The sequence below is a fragment of the Phytophthora cinnamomi genome, assembly GCF_018691715.1.
Source record: "Phytophthora cinnamomi strain GKB4 chromosome Unknown Contig38, whole genome shotgun sequence".
Classification (NCBI taxonomy): Eukaryota; Oomycota; class Peronosporomycetes; order Peronosporales; family Peronosporaceae; genus Phytophthora; species Phytophthora cinnamomi.
This window is the reverse complement of record NW_027150971.1, coordinates 1,859,771-1,884,903: the sequence shown is the minus strand read 5'-3', so window position 1 is coordinate 1,884,903 and position 25,133 is coordinate 1,859,771. Positions and strand designations below refer to the sequence as shown.

Here is a 25,133-nt window from a genome sequence, read left to right as displayed (position 1 = left end):
CGCTGCTTGGGTATCACGACAGGTCCGTTGGGATTTGGAAGTGTCTAGTCGACACGAACGAGAATGTGGTAAACGTACGTCCCGATTGTTATTGAAGATGAAGATGCGTGTATGTGCTACGTGGGACGCGAAGTGGTCGTCGCTACCATCGGTTTTACAGCCGCGACTGAACTTCAGTCGCGGCCTCGGAACGGAACGGTTCAAGGTCCGTCAGACTCTCGATGACCTTCTGTGCGACTGCTGCTGGTTTCTCCATGATCATGACGTGGGAGCTGCGCGGAATGGGCTCCCCCACTGCGTAGATGTGAGGCCACTTTTCGTTCATGTCCTTAAACATCGACGGCAGGAACATCTTGGAGCGACCTCCGCTGTGGAAAACGACGCGGCACTTCACGCGCGCGAGCTGCTCGTCAGAGCAGAACATGAGCTTGCTGCAGTACAGCGAGGCTTCCACGGGGGGACTGCACGCCAGCTCTGTTTCGCCGGTCGAGGCGTTTTCGACGAGGCCGCCTTTGATGTACGCCTCCAAGGACTCGCGATCCCAAGCGGAGAAGTTGATGAAGTTGCGGAGATGCTGCTCCGCTGCTTCATGCGTTGGCCTGCAGGGACACGTTGAAACGATCAGTGTGTGAATCTCTGGAAGTCAAACGTGCTCTACGCTTACCAGGACGACTGGCGCTGCAGCGTGATCGACACGAGGAAGTTCGTGACGTGGTCGACGTTCATATCGCCATACACCGGCTCAAACAGAACGAGTCCGGCAAAGGTTCCTGGCTGCTGCACTTCGGTGCTCCACAGAGCGCAAGCGCCCATCGAATGACCGATTCCGATCAATAGACGATCGGGGCTTTTTGTCTTGAGTGTTTCCACTCTCTGGAGCACTTCAGTTGTCGTCCAGGTTGTTAAATCGCCGGAGGAGTTGCTCACCCTGGGAGCCGTGGGGTTGCTGAGGTCCACTCGAGGAGCCTCAGTCTCATCTCGGTTGCTGCCGTGGTATTTGAAGTCGAAATTCACGAACTCAACGTCAACGGCAGCATTCAGCAGCAGTGGATACTCTTTCAGTCGACGCGTAATCGGCTCCCATATCTCTTTGCAGAAGCCCGCGCCGTGGGCAAACAAGAGCGTGACCGACTTCGTCATCTTCTAGTAGAGTCGATGGTTTTCGGTAGGATATGTCAGGAATGCCGATTAAATTGTGGGAGTCTTGCCTGTGCGGTTATCGGAGAGCATTGAGCCCTGGACAGCAACACGTGTTCAACATGTTTACACAGTGGTAAGCATACTTCTGGATTATTAACAACGTCAGATGTGGTAATATGGGTATCGGATTGTTCGTTTCAGCTCGCGACCAGCTTGTGAACAATCTCCCGAGGGATTATTCACCGACACGCAGCTCTGTTACCTTTCGACATGAATGCCAGTGGTTGCTCAACGCCTCCAAGGACGCGAGAGAGCAGCATGCCGAAGCACCTCGGTGTCATTGTGCAATTTGCTTTTCAAACTCAACGTCTCCGATACCGACTCACGAGGGCTGATTGAGAATTTACTGTAATGCCAGAGACCGAGAAGAAGACCGGGCACGAGTCCGGAGCTGCGCTCATGGCGCATGGTCCCCAAGCTCTCCACGACCACGTTTCAACCAACTTCGAGGCTGCCATGAACCGGTCGCTACCGCAAATGGAGGTGCGCTTCAGCAATCTGTCCATCTCGGCGGATATCGTCGTGGCGGATGAGGACGACACCAAGCACGAGCTACCGACGCTGTGGAACACTCTCAAGAAGAGGGTCACGAAACTCTCGACCAAGAAGAACGTCGTGCGCAAAGAAATCCTCAAGAGCACGAGCGGCGTGTTCAAGCCCGGCACCATCACGCTGGTCCTGGGACAACCTGGCTCGGGCAAGTCGTCGTTGATGAAGGTTCTGAGCGGCCGCTTCCCCGTGGACAAGAACGTCACTGTCGAAGGCGTCATCACGTTCAACGGTGAACAACTGGAGACTGTGGGCACGCGCCTGCCGCAGTTTGTGTCGTACGTGCCTCAGCGTGACAAGCACTTCCCGTTGCTGACCGTGAAGGAGACGCTCGAGTTTGCGCACGAGTTCTCGGGCAGGCAGGTGGTGATCCACAACGCTGAAAACCGACTCACGAACGGGACAGTTGAGCAAGGCGTTGCCGCGCTGGACTTGTCGAAGGCCTTGTCGGACCACTACCCGGATGTGGTGATTCGCCAGCTTGGTCTGGAGAACTGCCAAGACACGATCGTCGGTGACGCGATGCTTCGTGGCGTTTCTGGTGGAGAGCGCAAGCGTGTCACGACAGGAGAAATGGAGTTCGGCACGAGATCCGTGACGTTCATGGACGAGATCAGCACTGGTTTGGACAGTGCGGCCACGTTCGATATCATCAGCACCCAGCGCAGCGTGGCCAAGAAGCTGCACAAGACCGTTGTGATCGCGTTGCTACAGCCTGCGCCTGAGGTTTTCAATCTCTTCGACGACGTGATGATTCTGAACGACGGCGAGGTGATGTACCATGGTCCTCGTGAGGAGGTGGAGGGCTATTTCTCGTCCATGGGGTTCGTTCGTCCTCCTGGGCGCGATGTGGCGGACTTCTTGCTTGATCTTGGCACGAAGCAGCAGCGCCAATATGAACGTGCACTTCCGGTTGGCATGACCAACTTTCCACGCGAGCCGAATGAATTTGGCACAATATTCCGGCAGTCGAGGATTCACCAAAACACGCTTCGGATGTTGGAAGATCCGCACGACGAGAACTTGTTGGACAACAAAGTGGAGGACATGGATTCCATGCCAGAATACCGGCAGTCATTTTGGGAAAGTACGGTGACACTCATGCGCAGGCAGGCAATGTTAACGTTGCGAAACACAGCGTTTCTCCGAGGCCGCGCAATTATGATCATTGTCATGGGGCTCATCAACGCATCGACCTTCTGGAACATCAATCCGACGAATGTTCAAGTGGTGCTGGGAGTTTTGTTCCAGTGCATCCTCTTTCTGGCGCTGGGCCAGGCCTCTCAGATTCCGACATTCATGGCAGCTCGCGACATTTTCTACAAGCAGCGTGGCGCGAATTTCTACCGGACTTCAGCCTACGTGCTGTCGTGCTCCGTCGCTCAACTACCACTCGCTATTGGTGAGAGCCTTGTGTTTGGAACGCTGATCTATTGGATGTGTGGTTTCGTGAGTTCAGCCGAACACTTCGTCATCTTCATGGTGTTGCTGATCATGACAAACATGGCATTTGCCGCCTGGTTCTTCTTCATCACTGCGATCGCGCCCGACATCCACATCTCCAAGCCGATCGCAATGATCTCGGTGGTCTTCTTCATCCTCTTCGCCGGCTTCGTCGTCTCCAAGAATCAACTCCCAGATTTCCTTGTGTGGCTTTACTGGCTGGATCCGATCTCGTGGTGCATGCGAGCGATGGCAGTGAATCAATACCGCTCCTCGTCATTCGATGTGTGCGTGTACGAAGATGTCGACTATTGTACGCAGTTTGGGATGCACATGGGCGAGTACTACATGTCGTTGTTTGATGTCCCGTCCGAGAAGTTCTGGATTGTGTGCGGCGCGATATTCATGATTGTTGCGTACGTTGTCTTCATGGGTATCGGCTTCATCATCCTCGAGTACAAGCGGTACGAGAGTCCCGAGCACGTTTTGCTCTCAAAGAAGGGTGCTGCTGCGGATGGCGACAGCTACGCGCTACTCGCCACACCGAAGCAAGGTTCATCACAGACACGTTTCGCCAAAACCTCGACCGTCCTTGACGTCAAAGAGAGAGAAAAGAACTTCGTGCCCGTGACAATCGCCTTCCAGGACTTGTGGTACGCGGTCCGCTCCCCGACCAACCCGAACGAGTCGCTCGACTTGCTCAAAGGAATCAGCGGGTTTGCACTACCGGGCTCCATCACTGCGCTCATGGGCTCTTCGGGCGCTGGAAAGACGACATTGATGGATGTCATCGCCGGACGGAAGACTGAGGGCACGATTAAGGGCAAAATCCTGTTGAACGGCTACGAGGCGACAGACCTGGCCATCCGACGATCGACCGGGTACTGCGAACAAATGGACATCCACTCGGAGGCGGCTACGTTCCGCGAAGCACTGACCTTCAGCTCCTTCCTTCGCCAGGACAGCAGCATTCCCGCGAGCAAGAAGTTCGATTCGGTGAACGAGTGTCTGGATCTGCTGGACATGCACGACATCGCGGACCAGATCATTCGGGGTAGCTCCGTGGAGCAGATGAAGCGCTTGACGATCGGAGTGGAGCTGGCAGCACAGCCGAGCGTGATTTTCCTGGACGAGCCGACCAGCGGCCTGGACGCGCGCTCGGCCAAGATGATCATGGACGGCGTTCGCATGGTAGCTGACAGCGGACGCACCATCGTGTGCACGATCCACCAGCCGTCGACGGAAGTGTTCATGCTGTTCGACAGTTTGTTGTTGCTGAAGCGCGGCGGCGAGACGGTGTTCTTCGGCGACCTCGGGGCCAAGTGCCAGCACCTGATCGACTACTTCGGAAACATTCCAGGCACGCCGGAGCTGCTGGAAGGCTACAACCCGGCTACGTGGATGCTGGAATGCATTGGCGCTGGTGTCGGGCATACCTCATCGAATGACGTGGACTTTGTCGAGTATTTCAATGCGAGCGAGGAGAAGCACGTCTTGGACTTGAACTTGTCCAAGGAAGGTGTCGCGTTCCCGTCACCCGACGTCCCTGAGATGACTTTCGGTCGGAAACGAGCGGCCTCGTCCTGGACCCAAGCCCATTTCCTTGTGCTGCGCTATATGCGCATGTACTGGCGCACGCCCTCGTACAATATCACTCGGTTCGTGATCGCGCTGATTTTGAGTGTCTTGTTTGGATTGGTGTTCGTGGATTCCGAGTACACGAGTTATCAAGGTCTGAACGGTGGTGTGGGAATGGTCTTCTCGGTTGCGCTCTTCAACGGGCTTATATCCTTCAACAGTGTACTTCCGATTGCATCTGAAGAACGTGCTTCATTTTATCGGGAACGCGCCTCGCAGAGCTACAATGCACTATGGTATTTCGTTGGCTCAACCGTCGCTGAGATTCCGTACAGCTTCGCCAGCGGTTTACTCTTCACGGTTATTTGGTATCCAATGGTGAGCTTTTCGGGCTTTGGCACCGCTGTTCTCTATTGGATCAACATGTCGCTCTTCATTTTGGTGCAGACGTACATGGGTCAGCTTTTCGTGTACGCGCTCCCCAGCATCGAGGTTGCTGCTATCATCGGAGTGCTGATTAACTCCATTTTCATCCTTTTCATGGGCTTCAACCCTCCGGCGAACGAGATCCCGAGCGGCTACAAGTGGCTGTACAACATCACACCACACAGGTACTCAGTTGCTGTCATGGGTGCGCTGGTGTTTGCCGACTGCGACGAAATGCCCACGTGGGATGCCGACACACAGCAGTACACGGGTGTTGGCTCTCAACTCGGTTGCCAGCCTGTGACGAACACCCCGGTGAGCATCGACCACATCACCGTGAAGGAGTACGTCGAGACTGTGTTCAGCCTCAAGCATAACGATATCTGGCGCAACTTTGGCATCGTTTTCGCCTTCATCGTCGTGTTTCGCGTACTTGCGCTAGTCTCGCTGCGCTTCATCAATCACCAGAAGAGATAAACCAGTTTGCCCGTCTCGCTGGATACCAATTCAAGTCCACTTTATTCCGTTTTCAGCTTCGCTCTTAGCTAAATGTTTCAGAATGCACTTCTTCATAGTGTCGCCCCATGCCATGGAACTTTCTTGCAACTCCGCCAAGCCTTCTTTCGGGACGTCTAACTCCGAGTGCGCTAGCTTTAGGCAAGTCCAACGCGTGCCAACTACCACTTTCTTCTCGTAGTCATGTGAGGGTAGTGCTCGTATTAAGACTAAAGTGATAGCGTCTCGACGCACACGTTCCGCCGGACGATAGGGATACAACTCATCAGCATCCACAAAGTCCGCGACCACTATTCCGAAGCATTCCTCTGGTGTGTCGACAAATTCGGCGAAGACCACCGAGTTGGACTCGACCGTAGCTCCATGCGAAGTTGACGAGACGAGGCGTAATTGCGAGATGTCAGCAGCTTCGAATTCCGTGTCCTCGCGAATTGTGATACTTCCGAATAGCTCGGAGATGATGATCTCAGCGTTCTGCATCGAGTGGGTGATCGCATCGAACACAGCTTTGACCGTGGTGCTAGGCAGTGGGGCGTTGTCGAACCGCACGACGGAGAAGCCTCCGTCAAGCGACTCGAATCGATTCTCCTGCGACACAGTCGACTCCGTGTCTAGATCTTGATCCCACGCCTCTACGAATCGCTTAGCTTCGCGAAGCTTCTGCCCCTTCATCGCCATCAAAGTAGCACGGCGCTCTACCCGGTCGGTCCCCAGGCGAATGAAGCTGTGTGTGGGGTGCAACGACGACAACGTTTGCTGCTGCAGTACCAAAAAAAACAACTGTAAGTTCTCTACATCAGCCACCGCACTGGTGCACGCCTCACCATGTGCGAAACCAGCATGCCCTGGATGCCAGCGATCGCCACGTGCTGCTCCCGTGCGCTTTCGTGCAAGACCGAATTGGCTGCTTCGGTGCGTCTGATGGTCGTGTTGGCCTCGCCCTGCTGCAGCAGTATCCGGTGCTTGAGCAACTCGAGCTGCTTCTCGAGCCTGGCCACCTCCGCGACCAGGTCGCTTTTCTGCTGTTTGCGGATGTCGTACGTGGTCCGGCGCTTCTTGGCGGGGGCCTTGGCGCTTGTCGCCCGCGTCTTCCTGGTGCGCCTGGGCTGGACGATCTCTCTGCTGTTTGAGCCTTCGCTACTGCTGCTGGACTCCATCGTCGAGGCGTTTTGACTATGGTTTGTCAGCAGTTCAATCCACGAAGACGCCGCTCCGAGCAGAGGTTCGTTCGAGGATCGTGATACCTTGGGGGTCATGGCCACTGAGCGTCATGCAGGAAGCGATACACTGTACTGTACTCTGCCGTACGATGATGCCATCTATAGCTTTGCTGCCCTTTCTCTGACCAGCCATGGTCAACACGATTCGTGATTATTCACAAAGCATTCGCCAAGACAGAGTGTTGGTTATCTTGGAGCGATGCAAGCATGTCTCTTAGCTATCCGATTCTACCAAGAGTGTTAACGCCCCAGGCCACTCTGGCTGAGCACCGAGTCTCGGCTCGCATCGTGGTCTCGGCACATGCCGAAGCATTTCTTGAGAATAACCCAAATATTACACCAAGGGTTTCATCTTACTAACTACACTATTCAACATATTGAAAGTACGTCCTCCCCCGACACCAGTGACGCGTTACGGCGACGGATGTCTAACGAGGGCCAACGAAAATGTATAAGCAGCAATGGGGCAGGCGACTCAGTCAGGCGCGGTGCCTAGAATTGCAGCGCTCGCATTCGCTCGCTTGCGCAGACACGCCTCCGCCTAATCGGCGGGTGTTGGCTACTTGTGAATGCACTAAGTGAGGCTCGCGCTGGTAGTGCTTCGCTCATCTCAAACTGCACAAATTGCTTGCTGGAACCGCTGTCGATGGCGGCAGCGTGCCACCTCACCTCACCACACTGCACTGTGCACCAATGCATCTGCTAAGTCAAATCGATGCGCTGTTCAAGCCGATGCAGTGCGCTGATGAGCACTGCTGACTGCCCAAAGGATGCCCGGCGCTGATGAGCACTGACTGCCCAAGCGCTGTATAAAACACGTTTACGCCATCAGTTGGTAAAAGTGTATTAAAATATCCGTTTTCACAGGTTTTCACGAAAAGATGACGCAATATTTTAATTAAAACAGAACATGAATATTGTGCTCTTTGCGCCCGCTCAGAGAACAGCTCGCTGCTCTGAGACTACAAACACACCTATCTTATATAGGTAGGTTATCTTTGCTAAGGTGACTTCAGCAACTTATCGGCGACTTGCTGTCAAATAAACAAGGGATTATCTAAAAAAAATTCACAGTCCCCGTCATACAAAAGCCGAGTCAAATGTTTTTAATTTAAAAAACGCACCCTTTCCCTTTATGCTGGAAACAGAGCGATTTATTGTTGCTTCTGTGACAGCTGGACCATGTCGCCTCACAACAACTGAGCAGAGGAGTGACCGATTTCATGCGTCAGAACAGTAGAAGTTGTCATTTCAACGGGGGTAGCGTGGCTGTTTCGGGGGAAAATACTCACACGCACTCTATAGGCAGCGACGACAATACAGCAAGGGTAAATAGTTAGTCAGCTACGCGGATGACAGGGCGGTGATCAGACGCAACGCGTGCCACTCACTCCATTGCGTTCGTCCAATTCCCAATCCCAGCCTGCATCCCCCCAAAATTCCGCTTTCTCACGCAGCTTATGTTTTAGTCATCGTAGGGGTCGACACCTCCTTACGAAGCACTAACGTCACATCAGAATAGCCAGCAATGGCGTCCCGACCGTCCTTCTGGGAGGCGCTTCACGGGTCTTCGTCCTTTGAGACCAACCTGCATCACCTCGAGTCGTCCGAAGACAGCAGCGGCGCCGACCAGGACCAGGGTGCCGCAATGCAGGCGAATACGAGTTACCACACCTGGCTGCAGGACGAGTCCGAGGCAGAGGCGCCAAGGCGCAAACGCAGCAAACCGGAGCTCTCGAGCGCCGACAAGAAGCGCAAAACCACGTACGACGTCCGTCGAGAGCAGAAGGTCGAGCTGACAGCACAGGTGGAGAAGCTGCAGCAACAGCTCGAAGAGCTCAAGTACCAGGTGCTGGTCGAGCAGGGTGAAGCGGCCAAGTCCAATGAACGCACGGCAGCGGGGAACGTGGTGATGCAGGAATTCATCCAGGAGCAGCATTTGGAGCTCGCCAGCTTGCAGGCGATGATATCGGGGAATCTGGTGAGACTCTGTCGATAGCTTCGCGGTTCTCGGAAGTTCATAGCTGACTTTTGTGTCTAATTCGCAGCAACAAAGGAGTGGCTCGTTACAGCCAGCGCAGACTGTTATTCGGTTGGGGACCGACCGGACGGAGCGCCACAGAACGTTGGTGGCTCTCAAGGAACGAAAGTTGCGCGAGGCCAAGCGTTTTGTCACGGCGAGAAGCCAAGGACTCGACCCCAGGTCGGCGTACTCCCAGGAAGATCGAAACAACGCGCCTGGAGAGGATTTCTGCCAGGTTATCTTCGAGAACAAGCCCATTCACGGCGCCACCGCCAGGGAGGTCTTCGACGCGTTCATTGACGTCGCCCAGAACGCCGAGATCATCATTTCCGAGATGTTCGGCAGCATCACCATACGCGAAAACAACGAGGCCGACACGCGCGACATCTCCCAGATGCGCTTGGTGACGTCGACATCGCAGGGGACGGTGGTGGAGTCCAACACAGTCATGTTCGCAGAGTTCGTGGAGGCGAAAGATGACACCGAAGAAAGCTGCGGGGTCATTGTGTCGGATTTCGTCGACTCGGACGAGCTTTATCCGTACATACCAGAGGAACGAGCTCGACGAGACACCATCACCGTGTTCATGGTCCGCTCTTTCATGATGTCAGTTCAGTCGCCTAAAAACCCTGATAGCAGGAGTGCTTGTAAAAGCAAAGACAAATCCAAAGCTGCGGAGGAGAAAGAGCTCGTCGTTGTAGGTTCTCGGTGGACATGCTCCAAGATCCGCCGTAGCACGATGAATCTATCTGCTGATGCATTGCGAGAGCTGCAGGAGAGCACAGTCTCGTTCGGAGACACTATGAAGAAGTGCATTCAGCAGCGACTGGGAAAAACGCGTGTGTTTGACCCAAAGAGCAATCATCCGAAACTGTAGTGGGACAACAAGATGGTGGAATTTCTCAGTGTAATAACCATTTTGTTTGATTACGATGTTTAGTCTCTACCGTTTGAGTTCCATGGTCCGCAGACGCCTTCATTATTCATTTTGTTGCCACGAACAACCAACTCACCCCTGATATGGAGAGCAGCAAGAAAACAGAGCGTTTGGGTGTGAAGAAGAAGCCAACCGCTTACGTGATTCGCAAGGAGCGCAGGCGACAACTCATGGAGCAAGCAAACAAACTACAAGAACTAGTGGACGAGCTTAAATTTCGCCAGCTAGTCAAGCAGGGGGAAGTTGACAAGAACAATAGGCGCCTGGAACGGGAAAATGCTCTACTAAAGCGAATCATTCAAGAGCAGCATATAGCATTTGTTGCTGCACTGGGAGCGCTTAATGGCCACGTGGTAAGTAGTTTCCAGACTACATGCCCACCTATATTATTTTACAGCTAACTCAATGGTACCTGTGCACAGCAACGAAGTCTAAGCACCCTACAGCCAGGGCAAACTATGATTCATCTGGGAGTGGACCGGGAAGTGCGACACAAAGCATTGATGGAGCTTAAAGACAACAAGCTGGACTACGCGCAACGTTATCTGGCCGCACGGAGCCACGGGCTCAACCCGTTGACGTCGCACTGCCAAGAAGAACGGTTTGACAGCCGCGATGGCGACTACTGCTACGTGAGATTCGAAAATCAGCCGATCCGAGGAGCAAATGTCAGCGAAGTTTTCCATGCAATACTCGAGTCCGTCATGAACGCTGAAATGTTTCTGTCCGAAATGTTCGGTAATATTTCAGTTCGCGAAGACAACGAGTTTGAGGATGCTGAGAGCTCTCAAATTCGGCTGGCTTCGGCAACCTCAGTTGGAACAATCGTCGAGTCAAATGCTGTGCTGTTCTCCAAGTTACAAAGCGAAGCGGGCGGTGGTTTTGGAGTTATGGCCATCGATTTCGTGGATACTGACGATTTGTTCCCTTACAACACTGAGACACGCGTGCGTGCGGACGCCACTTCCCTGGTTACGGCCCGATCGCTGCCTAACGCTACAAGAGGGACCGAGTCGGACGTGACGAAGATAGGAATGGAACAGCCGGAAGTTGTAGTTACTCGCTGGACGTACTTGAAAATCCACCGCAGCAACTCGAATCTGTCCCAAGATCCCGAGATAGAGATGAAAGAAAGCTCAATTTGCTGGGGAGATACCGCTAAGAGGTGCGTTGAGCAGCAGCTCGTTCATGCCACAACGATGGATACAGAATAAGGTTGTGTGTTGAAGGTCAATAAATTTTTAGATTTGTTGGTGTTGCTTCAGTCTCAGTCAGTGTTCACTCAGCATAAATGCCATTAATTTTGTAAAGCCAGGTGCTTGCACTTACTCACTGGGGTAAAGAGAAGGAGAGCGCCGACAGAAGATCAGTGTAAATGCACGTTCATTTACCATGATGCGTAAACAAACCACCATTCTGAACTGTGCTTTGGTTCAGCGCAACGACCCTGCTACTAAACATTGTCCTGCACAATCCAAGTTTCGGATTGTGCCGGAATAATCATCCGTGATGACAATCCAATTAAATTCACTTCTTGATTGTCCACAATAACAATCTTTTTAGGTGATTATCGAGCTGCTTATGTTATCAGCCGAATCCGATTATTCACGCGAATGACTCCTTTATCTCGCTGCCAACAGACCACGATCGTGCGAGCGAGCTGAAGTGAGAAGTCACAATGGCACTTTTCAATTTGCTTCTTCGATTCAACATCAAAGCTCAACACCGCCCGCTTCTATCTGACACATTCAACGTCATGCCGAAGACCGACGACAACCCTGGACACGAGTCCGGAGCTGCGCTCATGGCGCATGGCCCCCAAGCTCTCCACGACCACGTTTCAACCAACTTCCAGGCTGTCATGAACCGGTCGCTACCGCAAATGGAGGTGCGCTTCAGCAATCTGTCCATCTCGGCGGATATCGTCGTGGCGGATGGGGACGACACCAAACACGAGCTACCGACGCTGTGGAACACTCTCAAGAAGAGGGTCACGAAACTCTCGACCAAGAAGAACGTCGTGCGCAAAGAAATCCTCAAGAGCACGAGCGGCGTGTTCAAGCCCGGCACCATCACGCTGGTCCTGGGACAACCTGGCTCGGGCAAGTCGTCGTTGATGAAGGTTCTGAGCGGCCGCTTCCCCGTGGACAAGAACGTCACTGTCGAAGGCGTCGTCACGTTCAACGGTGAACAACTGGAGACTGTGGCCAAGCGCCTGCCGCAGTTTGTGTCGTACGTGCCTCAGCGTGACAAGCACTTCCCGTTGCTGACCGTGAAGGAGACGCTCGAGTTTGCGCACGAGTTCTCGGGCAGGCAGGTGGTGATCCACAACGCTGAAGAACGACTCACGAACGGGACCGTTGATCAAGGCGTTGCCGCGCTGGACTTGTCGAAGGCCTTGTCGGATCACTACCCGGATGTGGTGATTCGCCAGCTTGGTCTGGAGAACTGCCAAGACACGATCGTCGGTGACGCGATGCTTCGTGGCGTTTCTGGTGGAGAGCGCAAGCGTGTCACGACAGGAGAAATGGAGTTCGGCACGAGATCCGTGACGTTCATGGACGAGATCAGCACTGGTTTGGACAGTGCGGCCACGTTCGATATCATCAGCACCCAGCGCAGCGTGGCCAAGAAGCTGCACAAGACCGTTGTGATCGCGTTGCTACAGCCTGCGCCTGAGGTTTTCAATCTCTTCGACGACGTGATGATTCTGAACGACGGCGAGGTGATGTACCATGGTCCTCGTGAGGAGGTGGAGGGCTATTTCTCGTCGATGGGGTTCGTTCGTCCTCCTGGGCGCGATGTGGCGGACTTCTTGCTTGATCTTGGCACGAAGCAGCAGCGCCAATATGAACGTGCACTTCCGGTTGGCATGACCAACTTTCCTCGCGAGCCGAATGAGTTTGGGACAATATTCCGGCAGTCGAGGATTCACCAAAACACGCTTCGGATGTTGGAAGATCCGCACGACGAGAACTTGTTGGACAACAAAGTGGAGGACATGAATTCCATGCCAGAATACCGGCAGTCATTTTGGGAAAGTACAGCGACACTCATGCGCAGGCAGGCGATGCTGACCGTCCGAGATAAGGAGTTTCTCGTATCCCGGGCTGTCATGATCACTCTGATGGGTCTTATCAACGCATCGACTTTCTGGGATGTCGATCCTACAAACGCCCAAGTGATGCTGGGAGTCCTTTTCCAATGCATCCTCTTTCTGGCTGTGGGACAGACGTCGTTGATCCCGGCCTTCATGGCTGCTCGAAGCATATTTTACGAGCAGCGGGGCGCGAATTTTTACCGGACCTCGGCGTACGTGGTTTCGTGCTCCGTAGCCCAGCTCCCACTTGCAATCGGCGAAAGTTTAGTGTTTGGCACACTCATTTATTGGCTCTGTGGCTTTGTGAGTTCGGCGGAACACTTCGTCGTCTTCATGGTGTTGCTTATCATGACCAATTTGGCGTTTGCGGCGTGGTTCTTCTTCATCACTGCGATCTCACCTGACATTAACATCTCGAAGCCGATCGCAATGATGTCAATCGTTTTCTTCATTCTGTTCGCAGGATTTGTCGTCACGAAGAATCAGCTGCCTGACTATTTCATTTGGCTTTACTGGCTGGATCCGATTTCGTGGTGTCTGAGAGCGTTGGCGGTGAACCAATACCGCTCCGCAATTTTTGACAACTGTGAATACAGAGGTGTCGACTATTGCGTCGAGTTTGACATGAAGGCGGGCGAGTACTACATGTCAGTGTTCGATATCCCGTCCGAGAAATTCTGGATAGTGAGCGGTGCACTTTTCATGACTGTTGCGTACGTTGTCTTCATGGGCCTGAGCTATCTTGTGCTCGAATATAAGAGATACGAGAGCACTGAGAACGTTTTGCTCCCAAAGAAGGGTGCTGCTGCGGATGGCGACAGCTACGCGCTACTCGCCACACCGAAGCAAGGTTCATCACAGACACGTTTCGCCAGAACCTCGACCGTTCTCGACATCACAGAAAGAGAAAAGAACTTCGTGCCCGTGACAATCGCCTTCCAGGACTTGTGGTACTCGGTCCGCTCCCCGACCAACCCGAACGAGTCGCTCGACTTGCTCAAAGGAATCAGCGGGTTTGCACTACCGGGCTCCATCACTGCGCTCATGGGCTCTTCGGGCGCTGGAAAGACGACATTGATGGATGTCATCGCCGGACGGAAGACTGAGGGCACGATTAAGGGCAAAATCCTGTTGAACGGCTACGAGGCGACAGACCTGGCCATCCGACGATCGACCGGGTATTGCGAACAAATGGACATCCACTCGGAGGCGGCTACGTTCCGCGAAGCACTGACCTTCAGCTCCTTCCTTCGCCAGGACAGCAGCATTCCCGCGAGCAAGAAGTTCGATTCGGTGAACGAGTGTCTGGATCTGCTGGACATGCACGACATCGCGGACCAGATCATTCGGGGTAGCTCCGTGGAGCAGATGAAGCGCTTGACGATCGGAGTGGAGCTGGCAGCACAGCCGAGCGTGATTTTCCTGGACGAGCCGACCAGCGGCCTGGACGCGCGCTCGGCCAAGATGATCATGGACGGCGTTCGCATGGTAGCTGACAGCGGACGCACCATCGTGTGCACGATCCACCAGCCGTCGACGGAAGTGTTCATGTTGTTCGACAGTTTGTTGTTGCTGAAGCGCGGCGGCGAGACGGTGTTCTTCGGCGACCTCGGGGCCAAGTGCCAGCACCTGATCGACTACTTCGGAAACATTCCAGGCACGCCGGAGCTGCTGGAAGGCTACAACCCGGCTACGTGGATGCTGGAATGCATTGGCGCTGGTGTCGGGCATACCTCATCGAATGACGTGGACTTTGTCGAGTATTTCAATGCGAGCGAGGAGAAGCACGTCTTGGACTTGAACTTGTCCAAGGAAGGTGTCGCGTTCCCGTCACCCGACGTCCCTGAGATGACTTTCGGTCGGAAACGAGCGGCCTCGTCCTGGACCCAAGCCCATTTCCTTGTGCTGCGCTATATGCGCATGTACTGGCGCACGCCCTCGTACAATATCACTCGGTTCGTGATCGCGCTGATTTTGAGTGTCTTGTTCGGATTGGTGTTCGTGGATTCCGAGTACACGAGTTACCAAGGTCTTAACAGCGGTGTGGGGATGCTGTTTCTGTCGGCCCTCTTCAACGGCCTAGTGGCTTTCAGCAGTGTTTTGCCTACCGCGTCCGAAGAGCGTGCTTCATTCTATCGAGAACGTGCCTCGCAGAGCTACAACGCACTATGGTACTTCGTTGGCTCAACCATGGTTGAAATTCCGTACAGCTTCGCCAGCGGTTTACTCTTCACGGTTATTTGGTATCCAATGGTGGGCTTTTCGGGCTTTGGCACCGCTGTTCTCTACTGGATCAACATGTCGCTCTTCATTTTGGTGCAGACGTACATGGGTCAGCTTTTCGCGTATGCCCTCCCAAGTGTTGAGGTCGCAGACGTTCTCGGCATGCTGGTGAACTCCATTTTCATCCTTTTCATGGGCTTCAACCCTCCGGCGAACGAGATCCCGAGCGGCTACAAGTGGCTGTACGACATCACTCCTCACAGGTACTCAATCGGAAACATGGGTGCGCTGGTGTTTGCCGACTGCGACGAAATGCCCACGTGGGATGCCGACACACAGCAGTACACGGGTGTTGGCTCTCAACTCGGTTGCCAGCCTGTGACGAACACCCCGGTGAGCATTGACCACATCACCGTGAAGGAGTACGTCGAGGCCGTGTTCAACCTCAAGCACGACGATATCTGGCGCAACTTTGGCATCGTTTTCGCCTTCATCGTCGTGTTTCGCGTACTTGCGCTAGTTTCGCTGCGCTTCATCAACCACCAGAAAAAGTAGCTACTGGTAGCTACTTTCTTTTCCTTACTGCATTTCCATAGCATTCCTACTTCAATGCATCTACTTTTGCCTCTGCAGTTTGGGGTGGGCTGTTCTCATAATATACCCAGCCCAGTGGTGAGTATTTAACCTGGGTGAGAATTTTACGAGCGAGAACATTGTGCTAGCCTTCATTCGGAAAATGTCCTGGGGCTGATGTTCCCCGTCCTCCAATAATTGCTCCATTTGGGTTATATAAAGCAAAACACCCACCAAACGTGGGTTTTATTTCAAGCACCCTATCAGTGGCTTTTAAAAGTTAAAGAGACTGCAGGCGAAATGCTGCAGAGCGTCGTCTTCGAGGATCCCTGCGCCTTGGCGGAGAGCAGCCGCAAGACGACAGGTAGCAGGAAGCAGACGGCGTACGAGACCCGCAAGCAGCGCAAGCGCGCGCTGGTGGAGCAGGTGGACAGGATGCAGCGCGCTGTGGACCAGCTCAAGCTGCAGCTGCTGGTGCGCCGAGGCTTCGCTGGCCAGGCCGTGAGACGCTCCCAGGCGGAGAACAAGGTGCTGCTGGAGCTCATCCAAGAGCAGCACGTGGCCCTCGCCAAGACCCAAGCAGCGCTGGCTGCCCACGCAGTACGGAACTGAAAAAAAAAAACTTTTTTTGGGTTTTTTGGGTGAAAAAAAAAACTAATGAGGGATTTTTGTGTGTGCGTAGCAACGCAGTCTGCCCTTATTGCAGCCGGCACAGAGTGTGATCCGGTTAGGCACGGACCAGGAGGGGAGGTTCAACACGTTGATGGCGCTGAAAGAGCGCGAGCTGGACACTGCCGAGAGATATCTCGACGCGAGGAGTCGGGGCCTTGATCCCCGGTCGGGATACTGCCAAGAGGAGCGGTTCGACTCTGCTCGGGGCGACTACTGCGTCGTGCGGTTCGAAACCGTGCCAGTGTATGGGGCGAACACCAGGGAAGTGTTCGACGCCATCCTCCGGTCGGTGTTGAATGCCGAGATGTTTCTCTCGGAGATGTTCGGCTGCGTTGCCGTCCGCGAGGACAGCGACTTCGAGACCGCCGAGGTCGCGCAAATCCGACTGGTTACGTTGACTTCTGCAGGAACCACGGTCGAGTCGAACACGGTCATGTTTTCGAGGTTTGTCGATGGCGATGGAGATGGAGAAGGCAGCTACGGGGTTATGGCGTCCGACTTTGTGGATGTTGACGAGCTGCACCCGTATCAAACAACGGAGCGTGTGAGGAGAGACACCACCACGATCGTTACCGCCCGAGCGATGCCACGGGGGGACAATAACTCACCGGGTGCCGTTATTACGCGCTGGACGTATTTGAGGATTCACCACACCAGTAAAGCGATCTCTCAGGATCCGGAGAAAGAACTACAGGAGAGTTCGGTGTGCTGGGGTGACACTGCTCAGAAGTGCATTCAGCAGCAACTCATTCATGCCTCTACAGCCAGTGCCTCTCATCTCGTGTGAAGAACAAGTTACTTTGCCAGTACACAACTCCGCGTACTGTACGCTATGCCAGAACATGTACAGTATATCCAGTTACAAAGTTTTACCAACTCTGCGTTCGTTTCCATTTCGCTTACGTTTCTATTTTGCTGCTTATCGGGTCGACGCTATAAGAACTGGACATTTCAAATCTGGGTGCAAAACAGAAGTTATACCTTCTTGCAACCCCTTTCAGCCAACCCACCCGCTTGACTGCGATCGCCTCAAGCACAGTAAACTTGCCCGTCGTATCGCGCTTGTCGGCGTACTTTAAGAACACCTCCACGAATGGACGCAGCTTACTCGGCTCTTTCTGAATGATCTTGTCGATCATCGACTTGAACATTTCACTATCGCCGGTTGTCAAGAGCCATTCCCCAGGTTTTCTTGCGCTTTTGCATCGACCCCTTCATTTGCCACTTGCATCAGTAGCTGTATCTCCGAGTCTCCAGGTGTTTCGTAGCACTCAACAAGTCTGTTTCATTGCCCAAAATGGCAAGTAGTGCTTCGCCAACGTCGCTCCATGCATATACATCGGTGACTTTGACAATCGCTGGGATTATAGCTCCGTTTCCGTCCAGGCCTCCCAAGTAAGGGTAATACTTCTCTCAGAGCAGCTTGGCCAGGTCTACGTTTCCGACATCCAGCAGAAGCTCACAAAATGGATCTGGAAAATCGCAGTGAAGCCTTGATAGAGTTCCAATCTGCAGGTTCCCATCCATACCTACACGTAGCACTGGCCACGCTTAGAAAACTTCGCAGTACAATAGCATCAACAGGTCTGCGGGAAAGCAACTCCTCCACAGCGAGCTCTGCAGACATTAAGTTCAGGACATTTTCCAAGTGGCGACTGACTGGCCACGCAACGACTGCGAATCTAGAATACCTGGTACTTTTGATCGGTCCTTCGTTACCAGTGAACACATCTTCAGCGGTTCCATAGGATTTCCAGAGTTGCATGAAGGTTTCTTGTCCGGGGTTTAGGAAATTCAGTTCTTCTTTCAGCATTTCATCTTTCCAGTGTCCAAGATCTTCTCCGCTCGTGGTGTACCAGTGAAGAGCTTGCTCACGACCCCAACTGCACCAACCGCCCGCTTTGAGGCCGTTATCCACCTTAACGATCAGCTTTGCTATAAACAACCGGAGTTTCTTGCCGTCGGCCACGACAGTGTTGGCTTTTTCAAGTGCTCGAAATCTCGCGCTGTCGACTCCTTTCAGGGCTCCAGAGCCCAACTCTCCAATACTCTTCTTGGTGTACTCGTGCGATAACAGCAGTGCAAATGGTTCGTCTTCAGCTCCCATGGAACTAATCGCGTCGGCCAAGTCATCACTAAGCATTCTGCTTGGATCTCGTTTCAGGTGGCGCATGGACGAAGGACATGGACGAAGGAAGGCAAATGGAGTAGACCAAAGCGAGGCGAAACCCCTTCGTCACCTTCTCCAACGCAAGTTCCGCATCAGCGTAGTGCACGGCATAGTGGCAAAAGTATGGGGCTGAGCCATCGCTCTTCCCAAAACCGTGACGGTGCTCGACTTTCCCGCCACGATACACGATCAAGTCACCTCCTTCGTGCGTGCTGGGCGCCTGGATAACAAGTGTGGCAATCATGCCGTCTTCCTTCTCCGTGTCTTGGTGCTTGAGGAAATGGCCACCTTCCCCATATACGAGGAGCTTGTACAGCACACACTGCAGCGGCACTCCTTTGTACCCCAGTCGGCTAGCAATGGACTCACTCAACTTCTCAATCCCAGGTTGCCACGATGCATTTTTAATCTCGACTTGATCTGGCGCCAGTTGCCAACTCTTGCGAACACTCTCGTCCATCTTGGTGTCCATATTGTGACCAAACGGGGACTTCTCACATTTTGCGATTAGCTTTGCTGCTTGAGCTGGATCCAGCGGTACGGAGAGACTCCCCACCTCATGAACGAATAGGCCCGGTACAGGGGGCAGAGTATCAGCTCGACCTCCAAACGAGTACTCTCCTGCGTGCTCGTCAGCAGATGCTAGTGTTTCGCTGATCTTGATACAGGTAGCTCCCATCGGGACAGGAATGTGATTCGGCCCCCTTTCTGCACCGAAGGCCTTGAGAGCCTGCTTGAAAGCCATCAGCGGAGTTGTTCGTTTGCGAAGCATTTTTTTCTCGTCGAACTAACTCGTGGTGAAAGTTGGAGACTTGAGAAAGATCACGAACCGCGATTTAGGTGTAGATTTTGTGCACATCGAAGTCCGAATCACCAGCCAAACAGTCACAAACCATGTTGAAGCCATCCTCTAAATCCAAATCCATCGGGAGCCTTCTTCGACCATAACGAAAATATCGCCGAAACGACCAAGGAAAAAAGAAAATGAATACTGCGATGCAGCAGCGCTGGGGCTTCTTGGATCCGTGGCGCGAGGTGCTGCAGTGTAGAATTAACTACCAGCCTCTTGGGATCTGGAGCGAATTCAGCTGGGAGCAAGGCCGGCGCCACCTCCTGGTGCAGCTGCCAACGCGCACATTCCTACGAAGCATCCCAGGATTCCAAGCCGAACTCGAAAACCTACGTGAGGGGCTGTCACTCCTGGCAGCCGTCGCTCATGTGGACTACAGGGGGTGGACCTACCTACTGTCAAGGGTGACGTTTTGCTCTGAAGTAGATTTCGAAGATGAAATTCCTCCTTGTTTCTTCATAATCATGATGGATCAGGTGGAGAGAGACTTGGTGCAACTTTGCGGTACAAGCCAATGCGTGACCCCTAGTGCGGCGTATTTGCATGCGATGGAAAAAATCGCAGCTATGGACACGAGGCTGCAGCAGGGGGGACCAGGCAAGGAAATTGAGGTACCAGTGAGAGTATTTGTCGGAAGATCCTCGGCAACTTTAAATTATGACAACCTGGGTAAAGCAATGACCATGATTGAAGGCGCAGAGAGAGTCATTAAGCAGCAGTGGAGGAGATACAAACATGTGCCGGTAGCCGCGGGGACTATCCGATCGACTGTTGTATTGGAGCCGATGACTGTCGATTTTAGTCGATTTAGCAGAGCAACCACGGTTTCCGTTGCAAACACTATTGAGAATATGATGGCAGGGAACGTGTGGTTCTCAGAGGTGGCGCTGACATTGAAAAACGTACAACATACCAGTGCATCGACGTTAGCACTCGGTCAATTGTTGATGACTCTTTTCGATAAAAGGCGTCGGTATCCCGAGCTCGCCAACACTAAGCTCCGCCGTGACCAATGGGACGAAGTACAAGGGACGGCTCCACTGCAATTGGGAACTATGCGCTTACGGTTCGATCAATCGCTTCGAAGTTTAGACGGAGACTCGATATTTTCTGCCATGTTGATGAACCAGACAACAAAGAAGCTGTCCATCTCCCTACGAATGGATCGCAGCAATGCATCAGAGAACAAACGCTGGTGGAAATGGATGGCGTATGCGTTTTTTACAAAACGAGCTCAAGGGTTGTCAGCGCTAGAGTCGCTTTCCTTGTGTAACATCTCCAGTATGAGTGCAGCCGAGATGGCCGCTTTTGCTGCAGTTGTGACATCAGACCATCCAGAAGAAAAACTCTTTGGATGTCTGCACAGTAGCGTTGACGAAAAGGATGCCACTGTAAAGAGTGGCTCCCTAGTTTATCAAATCGATTTCTCGCGACGTCAGCAAACTAGCCGCCCACCTGCTCTTCGTTTGACTTCTTCCATTCCGTTTGTGCGCATATTTGGCGATGATGGACAGAGCATACTCGTGAATGCCATAATTCCTGGTTTTGGCAGATGCCAAGTGAAACGTGCAGATCTTGAGTTCGGTGAGGGGATCGAAATAAAGCTAAGGCCGCGTTTCGTGACATCGCTCTCTGTTCAATTTAATGTTCTTGTACAGGCGAATGGTCTGCCACAATTACTGGAAACAGTTGGATTTTCATTGAAGACTTTGAGCATTGATGGTTACCTGGGAAATCTGGATCTGAATATGATCTTGAGCTGCTGTCGTAAACTTCGAGAGCTATCGGTTCGTAGGAGAATACTTGACGCTAAATTGAACTTCATTAAGTACTGTGGAAGCGCCCAGAGTATCGTGTTCCCTTCCATTAGTTGGAACAATATCAGCGAACTTGCAGACAATCTGATTGACATGAGCAATCCCCTCGCACAGTGCATTCGGCGGCTGAGAGTTCGACTCACGAATATCGAGAAATGGATGCAGCACCACCCGGCCTTAGATGCCTACGTTGAAGACCTCTTGCGCATGCTCGATACCAACAAGAACCTGGAGTATCTCGAAGTAACCGTGCCATCCAATTGTCATCGTTACCAAGCCAGGTTCAAAAGTCATCACAAGACGCCAATCCAACGAGATTCTCACCTTTCAACGGATACTAAAGTTGCATTCTTAAGTGTGCAAGGGTCATCCAAAGGGAGCAAACAGGTGAGGGCGCACTCTCAAAAGACTCTTGTACCAACCTTGGATCAAGACGTCTTGGCGAAAATATTCGAGTATGCTGGTCGTCGTGTTTGTCGTCAAGTCTACTTCCGCGAGAAGGTGAGTAGGGATACATTTTCCGGCGATGAAGCAGATTCGAGCGAAGATGACTAAAGGAACGACACACGAAACTCGTTCATGTTAACAAAAACCGCGTCGGCTACAAGTTGCTAGTTGAAGTTTGATCAGTGCTTTGGCTGGGATAGCAAATTTACGTGAAGTATATTAATGTTATTGTGGTGGAAATGGCTCGCGTACGAGTGCTTCTCAAAGCGTGCACGAACGTACTTTCAACTGCGAGCGCTTAAACTAATTCAGAGCATGCTGAGGAAGAGCTGTATGGATTACCTCGTGGTTTGGTTGAAGAGATGAATGTGGCATTGAAAGCTGGAGCTTCAGTTTCTTTACCACAAAGATGGACCTCGCACCATGGTAGTTGCACGTTCGAATATTTTCTTGCGTACGTCCAGCGACGATGGAAGTAGTAAGGGGGTCAATGTGCAAATCCCTTGCTTCGGCTGATGCATAGAGTGCGACGAAGTGATGTATGTATTAATACATGTACTGCTTCTACCAGACCCAGGGACTGGAGTTTGGAGGCCCTGTCGCTCGGTTTTTTCGAAACATCGAATTTGGATGGGCTGCCCAGATTTTAGATGCGGTTGGGCTGTTGCTGCGATTTTTATCTGTCAAAACCCTGGAGACTCCGTGGACACTGGAATGGTTCTGCAGTACTACCCAAACCTAGGCTTGTTCGCCGTGGAGTTCTGGTTTGATGAGTACCGTGCAACCACAGTGTCCTGTCTATGGGAAGACGCTAAATCTCTTGCAACGAAATTGTCTGGTGCCAAGAAGCCGCTTGTCAAGTGTGTTCGCCAACTCAGAATTCGTCTGTGGGTTTATGGCGAGGATGACGATCGTCCGTACAAATATGATCATGTTCATGCTGGTCTTGACGCTCTCCTAGCGATGCTGGATACCAATCACTACCTTCAGTACCTTGAGGTAAAGGTGTTTGATGAAGCAAAAACTATCTGGATCGATTTAAACGCTATGACCGCCAAGTGATTGGACATCGTCTCCCCCTGAAATATAAGCTTGAATTTTGAGTACGTTTGGAGACCAATATACGTTGGGTCAATCGATGAAGAGACTGAGGACAGAGACAACGAAGGGACAAATGGAAGGAGCATCGCGGTTTCAGCAGTGGAGTCCGGATCAGTACCAGTTGTATTTGAGTTTTACTCATGCTTGACGCGCTCGATCTGGTTTCGAGCGTGAGGCGCTGTTATTCCACAAGTCGCCGTGGTTCTCTGCTGAAGGAAAGCTTAAATACTAACCATCTCCATGACAACTAAAGTAGCAATGATGAAAAGGCCTTTTTCTTGCTGTCTCGTCACACTAAGTACTTCCAAATGCCAAGAACCTAAAGAAGTCAACGTCAAACGCATTCATCGGTTGGGATTTACCAGACCGCAGGCTGCCGCGGCGCTTATTCGTGACGCGCCCGCTTTTTGGCACTACCGCTTGTAGCACGTTCGGCCGCTCCAAAGTGTGTCAAAAGGAGGTTAAGCTCTGTCTTGTACTTCAAGAGTTGCTGTTGATGCTCAGAAAACCACACTCGCGTCTTCGTGACGACACAATACGCGCTTCTCACGCATCCACTTCTTGGCGTAGTTGCGGGCATGGCCAACTCCGTTAAAGTGGCGCACGCCGTTGGCATCCATTGATCGCTCAGGACCCCGCAAAAACGCTTGAATTCTAGCGTTGTCGGGGAAGTAAGCGTCCGGCATTTCCCATGAAAACGGTTGGTCCAGTGCTTGGAGTTGGCTATCCAACCATTCAATTCGCTTGTTCGCAATAGAAGAAAGCGCCACAAATCTGTCGTCCGATGCGGGAAGAGTACCAAGATGCTGCGAGAAGGACTCGATAACAGGTTGGAGGAGCCTGGGCTGCGTCTGCTCGAAATTGGAGGCTACTGTATCAAGCATTGGCTTTTCATCGCAGCGAATGACCCATTTCCACAGAAGATAAAGCGCCTTGGACGAGCACAATTCCGCCTGACGAAGGCACGAAGCCTTCTCGACTGCCATTTTCAGCAAAGCTTCCTGAGCAGCTCCTGTATCCAGACCGTCAACAATTTCCAGGGCTATCTTCATGCATGAATTATCTGTCTCTTCAACTACCTCTTCAGCAGCCACTTCATCATCGGAATCACCAATAAACTCGACATCGCTGTCATCGTCGTCTGTCTTGCTGAAAGAGTCTAATAGCGACTGGCCGATATCGTTCCACTCGAAATCGCGGGCAAGTAGAGTTAAGGGGGCTGCAAGCTCATCCTTATTCTTAAAATCATCCACTGACTTCATAAAGGTTTTGAGGAACAAGTTAACCACGATGCATCGGCGACTTTGACTAGTATGTTGCACAATGTACGGCAAAATCCAGCAGAAACAGTCTTGGTTGGAGGCCACGAGTAAGATTTTTCTTTTTGCGCCTGCTTCGCCTTGACATCATCAATAAATTTGCGGATCATTGCTGCATCAACGGGTCGTTGACTCTCCAGCGCTTCCACGGCAGCATTCACATTAACGTACTTGAACGCATTTTCCACACCATGTGCTGCGGGCCAAGCGATGATCGCATACCGAGAGTACGTGGTATCCTTCGTCGCGCCTTCGTTGCCGAGGTAACCCTCAAAGGTGCTGTTTCCATGCGGGCTCCACAACTCGGATAGCGTTTCTTGGCCCGGGTTCAGCAAGTTTAGTTTCAATTTGGTAGTCTTGGTGGTGTGTCCAAGCTTCTGTCCACTCGTGGAATACCAAGTAACCTTTTCGCGGCGGTCCACGACCCATCATCACCACCACCGTCGTAGTAGCTAATGTTATGCTTCAGTTGGGCAAGGAAAAACTGCAGCTTCTTATCCGACCCCGCGACGCAGTTGGCCTCCTCCAACGTCTGGAACCTCGAACGGTCGACGCTTTTCAGCGCTCCGCCCCCAACTCCTCAATACTCTTTCCGGTCTCTCGGTGCATGCCGTAGTGCACCGCATAATGCGGCAAGTAGGCAGCTGTGCCGTCCTTCATGCCGAAGTCATGGCGGTGCTTCACCTCTCCACCTCGATACACCACTAGGTCTCCCCCCCTCGTGCAGACTCGGCAGCTGCACCACCATGGTGGCGATCATGCCGTCTTCCTTCTCTGTGACCTGGTGCTTGACAAAGTGTCCTCCTTCCCCGTACACCAGCAGCTTGTACAGTTTGCTCTGCAGCGGCACTCCTTTGTAGCCAAGTCTGTTGGCCACCGTCTCGCTCAGCGTGTCCATCCCGGAGGTCCACAGTGGGTTCTTGACGTCCACCTGGTCTGGACCGAGCTGCCAGCTCTTGCGGACACTTT

At 52.6% G+C, this 25,133-nt stretch overlaps 4 protein-coding genes across 4 annotated transcripts; 3 read left to right on the top strand and 1 right to left on the bottom strand.

Moving 5' to 3' along the window:
• Nucleotides 1–154: 154 nt before the first annotated feature.
• On the bottom strand, nucleotides 155–6,869 carry IUM83_03450 (Serine protease; the record flags this gene model as incomplete). The annotated part of the gene is made up of 4 exons (XM_067927451.1): nucleotides 155–599; nucleotides 665–1,143; nucleotides 5,947–6,471; nucleotides 6,537–6,869. 4 exons carry the CDS (start codon nucleotides 6,867–6,869, stop codon nucleotides 155–157), a joined length of 1,782 nt encoding a protein of 593 aa, XP_067791940.1.
• A 1,591-nt stretch (nucleotides 6,870–8,460) lies between these two features.
• Nucleotides 8,461–9,832, top strand: IUM83_03449 (uncharacterized protein; the record flags this gene model as incomplete). The annotated part of the gene is made up of 2 exons (XM_067927450.1): nucleotides 8,461–8,913; nucleotides 8,981–9,832. 2 exons carry the CDS (start codon nucleotides 8,461–8,463, stop codon nucleotides 9,830–9,832), a joined length of 1,305 nt encoding a protein of 434 aa, XP_067791740.1.
• Nucleotides 9,833–9,975: 143 nt separating this feature from the next.
• IUM83_03448 (uncharacterized protein) lies at nucleotides 9,976–11,106 on the top strand (the record flags this gene model as incomplete). The annotated part of the gene is made up of 2 exons (XM_067927449.1): nucleotides 9,976–10,245; nucleotides 10,315–11,106. 2 exons carry the CDS (start codon nucleotides 9,976–9,978, stop codon nucleotides 11,104–11,106), a joined length of 1,062 nt encoding a protein of 353 aa, XP_067791746.1.
• A 4,982-nt stretch (nucleotides 11,107–16,088) lies between these two features.
• Nucleotides 16,089–21,007, top strand: IUM83_03447 (uncharacterized protein; the record flags this gene model as incomplete). The annotated part of the gene is made up of 3 exons (XM_067927448.1): nucleotides 16,089–16,388; nucleotides 16,471–16,904; nucleotides 20,995–21,007. The coding sequence occupies 3 exons, from the start codon at nucleotides 16,089–16,091 to the stop codon at nucleotides 21,005–21,007; spliced, it is 747 nt and encodes a 248-aa protein (XP_067792022.1).
• Between the last annotated feature and the right edge of the window lie 4,126 nt (nucleotides 21,008–25,133).